This window comes from Coregonus clupeaformis, chromosome 16, assembly GCF_020615455.1.
Source record: "Coregonus clupeaformis isolate EN_2021a chromosome 16, ASM2061545v1, whole genome shotgun sequence".
Classification (NCBI taxonomy): domain Eukaryota; kingdom Metazoa; phylum Chordata; class Actinopteri; order Salmoniformes; family Salmonidae; genus Coregonus; species Coregonus clupeaformis.
In genome coordinates, this window is record NC_059207.1 from 36861375 (window position 1) to 36870897 (window position 9523).

Here is a 9523-nt window from a genome sequence, read left to right on the forward strand (position 1 = left end):
GTGATCCTGGAATTCTCTCCTGAACTAAAATTTGATAATCTAGTCACGTTGGTAGAGTTTAAACACTTGGTTGATGTAAATATCATAGAAGAGTGTAATTGTCTTTAGGACAGCGTTTTTTTAGTTATGACATTCGTGTTTCTTTACATAATATGTAATTGTTGTGCTGTATGTGTGTCTATAGTTTTGTTCAATGTTGTGTTAGTGTATGTAAGTAGTTTTGTCTGAAACTTTGTTCCCCCTGCTGCTGTTGGACCAGGTCTCTCTTGAAAAATAGATTTTATCTCAATGAGAAAAACCTGTATAAATAAAGGTTAAATAAAAATAAAATGCAGAGGGCATCATTTCAATCTTCAGCTTATGAGCACTGTCTGTTCCGTGTTTCTCTCCTCTCTCTGTGTGAGACTGCTTTAGTAAGCAGTTTTACTGCAGCAGCCAGTCGCATGCTGCTTTGGGGCCCACATTGTGCTGTCACAATCATCAATTCAACTAATGCAGAAACGGTGTCTAGGTGAGATTGAGGAGCAGGTGCTGGGAGCTGGAGTCATTACCCTGTGCTGATGAGATGTCACTGTTTCAGAGGTTTTGCTTTGCTATCTTGTTTTTCACTTCACTGAAGCACCCCAAATAATTTTGACCTGAATTCACCATTTTATCATCAGTAGCCTTTCTACTGTCGTGCAAGAGACTATTGTGAGTTAATCATATGTGACAAAATGAGTGAAGAACTTGTGTGAACACAGCAGAGCTTTTTAGGTGTACATTTGAACATGCTGCCATGCCTCATCTCGCATAGTACATTTTGGTGAGGATATAATGTCAGTTTAATAAATAACATGCCATTAATAAGCAAATAATGAAGAGTTCATTTTCATTGACAGGATGCCTGTGTGCGCTCAGCGAAAATGATTGGTGAATTATCTTCCCATATGAAGAGTGATTAGAAATTAGCCTTAATTTTTGTGTCTTCACGAGCACAGATAGCATGCAATTCTCCTCACAGACATGCAATTAATGAGCGTGACACACTACCTTATAAACGCGCACATGCATGCAAGCATACGAACACACATGCGCACGCACGCGAGTGCGTCATTTCACGCCCATAAGCGCAGACTCAGACACACCCCCTTATTCCTCCAAACGCTTCAGATAAACCATGAGGGCGCACTGAGGCACTGTTGACTGTGTTGTGGACAACATGAAGCACTAAACGTGAAGATGGCATGATTATTATAAAGACTGTATAAGATATGTAGTAAAGCTGCACCTAACAGGAGCCAAGGATTGATCATGTAGCCGACATATGATGGAAGTGGATCATTGGCGTGAAGGGTAAGATGAGATCCACTCCTATTTGATGATGGAATAAAAGGACATGTTTCAAAATTATTAGTTTTTCCTCTGAGTACGGCCACAACATTTTGGTCTATTTGAGCGTGTGATTACCTCTCCTACGATGATGTCATCGATGCTCAAATACATTGGGTCAGCAATGCCGTGCCGCATCAATAAACGAGGACAAAGTGTGCTTCAGATCTTGGTGTGCCAAAATCACACCTTTGAAAATAGAAAAGCTCAATGATAACTGTCCTTTCAAATGCAGCCATTGGATCAAATCATGACACTGTTACAATTGCGCATATTAGACCTATTGTAACGACGCATTTAACCAACAGTTGTCTGTGTGGATAAATTATTTACTTTCTTATCAATTGTTTAGAGGGAATTTGACAATTTGCGACAGGTACAGGTTGCCTATGTAGGTTAAGTTGGATTCGTTTGACATAGAGAGAGTGCATGAATGTGGCCCATCTAGAGTCTATTGAAAACTAGCCTATTTGAATGTTTCAGTGTGTGCTGAGTGTATCCAGGCGACAGGGCATTTGGTATGTGAGTGTAGCCAATGTTATTTGCACTAGTTTACATTGTTCAAGTGAAAGTGGTCCCTCTTGCCCCTTGAAGCACTTCTGTAGCCTACGGAAAAAGATTTGTGCTTAACTCAAGTCTCTCTTCTATCGCCGATATCTGCCTACATAATCATGAACAAGTATTAATATTGTGTATAGGCCTATGCATAAGCCAAATAAACAATGCATGTTGCCTACTCTGTATACTGAAGACATTACTGTCAGGTAAATGGCTATTTTCTCCAGATTGCCATGATTTCCTAATTTTCAAATGAGACAATGCAAACAGAGTAGGGCTATCACGATTCAGCCATATAATGTTAATTCTGATATCTGGATTTCAGCAACATCAAGAGACAAAAAGTTACACATTCCAGAGATCCACCATAGTTCAGCTCAAAGGTGTGTTTTCTTATTTCATTAGCCTCTGGATAAATAGCCTTCTTAAACCAAAAAACATACAGTACAAAGGCCATAGGTATTGGACGCTGGGGCAGCTCCCAAAAGGGTATTTTAAAAAGTAGTTTATTTTGCATCAAACATTGCTCACATATCTCAATCTGCATCCTCTGTGACCTTTTATAAAAAATGCTGTCACTGATGACTTACCCTCTAAGAAGGACATTTAATGCCTTAGTCAGCATGAGAGCAAATCAGGCGACATTGTTTTGTTAGGCGATAGCATAATGGATTGCATAATGGTCGAAAGAGGTTATGATTGTACACACACACACACACACGTCTGCACTTCAATGTGAATGTTGTCAATTTACCTACTTTCTGAGTAATACTGTATATTATTTATTAATTCCATCCTCTTTGCTATTTTGGGTAGCATGGCTGACACAGATGTCAGATTGATTAGAGAATATTCATGTTTCAGTGACATTTCAGGGGTGGTCATCAATTAGACAGCGACCAATGTCATGAAAAATAAATACCCATAATTTAAAAAAAAATCTCTTGTCAAAAAAGATTTGGTTATGCTTCATTTTACAGTCTGCCACAATATTTACTAGGTATTTATTTCCTCAGAAATAACATTGTAAAATAGTAGTAACATAATAATAATACAATAATTATATTGTTGACATTAATTTAAACAAACACACCATTTCTAACTATTTTGATACCAGGTTGTTAGTTACCAATTGTGTTACACCCGACCCAATGGTGTAATATTTAAAAAGCACATATTTGCTTTATGTTGAAATCTGGTTTGAAAATTGTAATTACATGATGAATCAGTGACTGTAACCATGGTACATTATTTAATAGTATCTGTAGGTCTGGTAAGGTTATGATGCTTGTGTGTAGATGATATTTAGGTGTGTTGTGGAGACATGACGGCAGAGACGGTTGGTCAGAACTCTCTCCTCAGGATGAACAGATGGTATCTCAGGGTTAGCTCATGGGCGAGAGCCAACAAGGGTGCCTCTATGTTTGTCTCTCTGTCGTGAAAATATGCTTTAAAAGTCAAACGGAAAAGCATTACAAGCAAGGTCAATGTGCAAAAATATAGAAATGAATGCCAGTAAATGTTTGCACTATTTGAAACATGGATACTCAGATACTCCCTTATTCTTGGTTTTAAACAGAGACACATTATTTATATTCCATTTCTCCATATAAACAGTGGTCAACTATACCCCTTTGTTTATTACAATGTACTGTTGTTTAAGATATGAATGGCAAGCTATGTACTAGTGAAATACTCTGTGTGTACTGAGAGCTACTGTGCCACTGGATCTATTCTGTTCAAAATCTATTTATTGTGTGAAACAAAGAGTCAGTGATCCTGACTCTTGAAAACAAACCATTGGCATCTGACATAGCCTTTAATTATTTGGGGGGGATTGACTGTCGTCTACAATCAATGGAAAGGGACTTATTTACTGAGGAGTTGCCAGTCACTATTATACTTTTTGTATATATATGTTTGGGTCCTTACACAATCATTCCCAAAGTGCTTGAAACAAACCATTGAATTATTCAGTGTGGTTTAGTGACTCTCTTTCTCTAGAGTAAATTACAGATACAGATATCTGTACAGATACAGTTTTGCACTATTTTCATGACCAGACTTTGTATGCAAGATCCCATTAAGCCTAATTCTGATTTGCGATTACAATACAAAACTGATAAGTTACTACCTCTTAGAAATGCAGTACTTTCTTGAGGGGAACGTCCACAGTTTCAGTATTTGTTACTTTAATTGTTTCTATTTTTTTTAAATGTCAATTTATGGGCCTTGTGTATATTAGTGCACTCTTAGAAAAAAGGGTTCCAAAGGGGTTCTTCGGCTGTTCCCAAAGGAGAACACTTTTTGTTTCCAGGTATAACCCTTTTTGGTTCCAGGTAGAACTATTTTTGTTCCATGTAAAACCCTCTGTGGAAAGGCTTTTACATGGAACCCAAAGGGGTTCTACCTGGATCCAAATAGTGTTCTTCAAAGTGTTCTCCTATGGGGACAGCAGAATAACCCTTTTAGGTTCTAGATAGCACCATTTTTCTAAGAGTGTGTTGTGTTTCTCAAGTGTTGATCTTGTGCAAGATATGAATCTTAGATTTAGATACTGTGTAAAGTATCTTGGCAATATGATGGGCAGTAAAATCGAAATTTCCCACTCTCCTAAAATTAGAACAACCTTGTACGGCACACTGCAGAAAAGCACATCACAGCATGATACAATTAAATCCTTCATCTGTTTCTTCTCAAGCTGTGTGAAAATCCACAGATTACAGCCTCCAAGTTTAAGATGCTTTAGTAGATGTGAACTTTTCCTTATTTTCATTGGATCTGGAATTAAATAGGCCTACAGTATGGAAGAGGAAAGTACTGAATTAAATAATCATTTGATTATATATGTTGGTAATCTCTGTCATCATAACACGTTAATGTCTGTGTAGAACCACTGCTACATTTTAAAAGAACATTTGTGTATGTTTTACTGTGGATCTAAAATGCTTCTCTATCTTTATTTTCTCAGGTCATATTGATCTTGAATCAATCTGAATGGGGAGATCGGAGGAGTCCCTATAAGATGACACGCACAGATCCCCCTGATATACTGGTATCTACTCTGTATCGGGACATCAAACTAAATCCCATCACTGGGCACTCCATTTCTCTCAGCCCCTCCCAACAATGTGACTCACAAATGATTGACAAACTGGAGCGACACACGGAAACCATTAACAAAAGACACTGCCGTAGCTTTGACTTCCTTGAGTCATTGGACGACCCACAGCCCTTTTCTGCCTCAATGGAGTACCCTTACAAGAGGACTGAGCATCAGGGGGTGCATAAAGAGGTGACTTGGAATGGCCTGGATCATCCAGGACACCTCCGTTTCTCATCCCCTGATCTGTTCAACACTAGACTACCCCCACCACAGCATGCCAACGCAGACAAAACCAGTCAGACCACGAGGTCAGATTCTAAGAAGAGGACAAGATCGAAAAGTGCTCCCAGAGTCAATACCACCCTTACCCCTGTGCCCATGTCAGTCTCCCCACCAGCAACCAGGAGAGGAAGAGATGTCCCACAGGCTGTACCAGACCCCCCTCTAAGGACATCTGAACCACACCGGGACTCTTATTCCTCTAACCGGGCTTTTTTGAACGAGGTACACCCTATAAAACTGCAACCACACTCTCCCCTCTATGTCTCAGACGGTTTCTCTGAGGAGAGCAAACAGGATGAGCCAGCCATCACTCCTCATGTCAGGTGTCGTGTGGATATCAAGCCAGATGCAGCGGTCCTGCAGCACACAGCCAGGAGGTCTCAGAGCATGAGGACTGAACATCCCTGGCAGAGATACTCCTACTCCAGTCAAAGCAGAGGTCTGTCTGTGCCACGGCAGGTACGGACACCCACACCAAGCGACTGTTACAGTGGGGATTATAGACAAGCATATCAGTACACTACCTGCGTGCCCCCCAGCTACATTCAGCCAGTAGACATGCGAAGGGTCCCCTCCCCTATAATGCCAAGGGAATACTTGTCAAGGGAGCAGAGGACTCTTTCAAACCCCAATATACCCACTAAATTCTTCTACACTGAGGATCCGACCAGATACCCTGTCCACCCCTCTGCTAGAGGGTACTATCAGGATGATAATTCCAGCCTCACCAGCCAAGGCAGTACTCTTAATGGTCAGTATGTGCATGATCCAAGGACTCGCTGGGTTCACGCTGTCCCAGTCCGGCCATATTACACAGAGCAACACATGTCCAGCAGAGACCCTGTGCAGGCTGTCTATACCAGACCTTACTCCACAAGCGAGGCAGGGCCATACTTTGCTCAAACAAAACAGGCAAGAGCATACTATGGGGAAGAACCCAGGGGGTATCCCTGTCAGTCTAATGGCTCCAGGATGTTATACAGCAAGCCGTACAACCCCCCAGCAGAACAGTATATTCCGTACCGGGCATATCACACGGAGGGCCGTCGACGTCCACAAATGTCCCAAGCCTATGCAGATGACTGGTATCGTTCAAGTATATCTGGATACTCCAGCCAGTCCTCTCAGCTGACACCACAGAGAGTAAGACAAGAGCCAGTAATGTCCCCCTGGTTTGCAAACAGTTATGTGGAGCCAACCAGACTGGGAGCAGAAGTCAGAAACCACTCCAAGTCCTGGGACAATATTCTTCATCCTCGTCATGACAGGGAGCAAGCGGTGCCGTGTGGACGCAGCTATGAGAATCTCTTTTACCAGGGGACACATGCTCTGTTTCCTAGTGATACACCAAAGCCAGTTATACTCAATCTATCTAGTTCACCAAGGCGCTATGCTGCCCTGTCCCTCTCTGAAAACTCCTTAGAGAAAGGTCTAAACAATCCTGGAAGGAACACTAAGGCTGGGCTATGGTTTGTAACTCCTGAGATCACGATAACCGACAATGACATACGCGCACGCAACCACAAACAGCAAGATCTGCGTTCAGTCAGCTGGGATGCACTGGATTGTGAAAAGGTGCCAACTCTAAATGTTCTTCATCATCAAGAGCAGCCATCTGAGTCATCGGAACTGAACAAAGACAGAAAACACAAAGATTATTCCCTGCAGCAGAGCCTAGAGCAACTGGATGAGCTGCTAGCTGATCTTGTCATTGATTACAAACCCCTGACCAGCAGGCGGCCTAGTCAGGATCTATTGGACCAACTAAAACAGTTGATTAGTGAGGATGATGAAAAAGGAAAGCTAATATCTTCGGGCCTAGAGAGTCTAGGAGGCCTAGAGAGTCTAGGAACTCTGAACACACCAATCACCTCCACTAAAACCAGCCCTGACACCGTCAAAGACCCAGACAGTGGGTGTGATGGCTTACAGAGCATACAAAGGAGTCCAGAGGAGATCTCCCCAGACCACAGCACAGACGACGATGACACCATGATGTGTGCCAACAGGAAGTGCAAGCGGACAGAGACCCTGTTCAATGCCTGTCTTTACTTCAAATCCTGTCATAGTTGCTACACCTTCTACTGCTCCCGGAACTGCCGTCGGGACGACTGGGACAGCCATAAAGAGAACTGTCTGTATGGACGTATCAGCAGTGTGTGCAGGCACATGCTGAAGTACTGCAGAGAGAACTCTGAGATCCATAAAGCCTTCTCTCGCATTGCCAAAGCTGGCTACCTTTCCAGAGGGAGAGGCATTCTTTTCCTGGGCTTTGCTAACCCAGGGACTGCTGACAATTTCCTGAAGGTTGGGCTTGAGAGTCTTGTCATGTCCCCCACATATCTGTCTCTCAGAGAGCTAGACAGCTTCAAAGACAACCTGGGGGATTACTGTAAGGACCTGCAGCAGGCTGGCAATGAGTATGACCCCAATGAATGTTTCCTCTTGAATGTATCTATAGCTGTTGGTGAACTAGTGCCTAACAGACCCTCACCAAGAGTCCAAACACCAACAGTCCGAAAATATGCAAAGGTTTCATTGGCCTCCTCCAGCCCAGATAAAAAGGTCTTCAAGAAGGAAAGTGACATGGAGACACTCATTCTCACCCCGCCACCAGGCACACCTGATATTGACAAAGAGGGAAAGGAGGGTATGAAAGCCAGAGAGATCTGCTTTATCAATATCCAACGTGAGCTCAGGACCAGGGGAGTCTTCCTGCGTCATGAGTATCCCAAAATATACCATAAACTCTGTGAATTTGTGGAGAGCAACAAGAGATTCACGCCCACTACCATTTACCCTATAGATAAGAGAACAGGGAAGCAGTTCATGTGTATGATCATGGCTGCTTCTGAGCCCAGAACACTAGACTGGGTGGGCACCCCCCATCTCCTGGATGATATTATATAGTACTGACCTGTGCACCTCTGATGTCAACTATATGTACATGTATATACATGTGATTTAACAGATATTTATAGATTGATATGTATTTTACATCAGAAAGTAAGATTGTTAAAGGGATACTTTAGGATTTTGGCAGTGAAGCCCTTGATCTATTTCCCCATTATCACATGAACTCGTGGATACTATTTTTATGTCTCTGCGTGCAGTTTGAAGGAAGTTGCTAACTAGCATTAGCGCAATTACTAACTAGCGTTAGCGCAATTACATTTACATTTAAATCATTTAGCAGACACTCTTATCCAGAGCGACTTTTTAACTAGGGAAGTCAGTTAAGAACAAATTGTTATTTACAATGACGGCCTACCCGTGCCAAACCCGGACGATGCTGGGCCAATTGTGCGCCGCCCTATGGGACTCCCAATCACGGCCGGATTGTGATACAGCCTGGAATCGAACCAGGGTCTGTAGTGACGCTTCTAGCACTGAGATGCAGTGCCTTAGACCGCTGCGTTACTCGGGAGCCCCATGTCTATGGAACTGCCAGCATGCTAGTAGATACCATAAACTTCCACTCATCGCGCTAACGCTAGTTAGCATTGGCTTGCGAAACTACATCTAACTTCCTTCAAACTGGATGCAGAGACATAAAAATGGTATCCATGAGTTCATCTGACTCTGGGGAAGTAGATAAAGGGCTTAATTGCCAAAATCCCGAAGTATCCCTTTAATAAGACTACCAGAACTAATGCTTGCATATTAATCACTAAGAATTAGATATCATTTAGAAGTGGTTCATACAAACAATGTGCAGGAAAGGGTTGACTGACGTTTCACACACAAACAAACTATAATGTAACACTTTATCATTGTTGTTTTTGGTTGCAGTAGCATTGTTTTGATCCTGTTGCACTGAAAATAGTTTGATCTGCATGTAAAATGGTCATACTGTATTTACAAGCCATTATTTCGTTTAGACAAGGGTTGGAACAAGCACAAATAATTCACAATTATCTATAAAAATACCACTGCCTTGCTGAATATAACTGAGGGAGGCACTACTATTAAGAACATTTCTAAAGTAAACTAGATTAAAGCTTCATAGCATTATTTTGCTCCGAATGTAGAGCTCCACTAGTGTTCTACTTGTTGAAGCTGTTCTCAGCAGCTGTAATATATCCAAAAAATACTAACCGTTGTATTTCTGCAGATGCTTCATTATATACAGAAAATTATTCTAATTTGAATATCAAAGAATCTCTTGAAATTGCTGTGTTGTGCCAGGGTCTGGGTATAAATCTT

At 41.9% G+C, this 9523-nt stretch overlaps 1 protein-coding gene across 1 annotated transcript; it reads left to right on the forward strand.

Moving 5' to 3' along the window:
* Positions 1-1167: 1167 nt before the first annotated feature.
* Positions 1168-8460, forward strand: LOC121584794 (apical junction component 1 homolog). The gene is made up of 2 exons (XM_041900923.2): positions 1168-1335; positions 4901-8460. Exon 2 carries the CDS (start codon positions 4955-4957, stop codon positions 8225-8227), a length of 3273 nt encoding a protein of 1090 aa, XP_041756857.2. The 5' UTR covers positions 1168-1335; positions 4901-4954; the 3' UTR covers positions 8228-8460.
* Positions 8461-9523: the final 1063 nt, after the last annotated feature.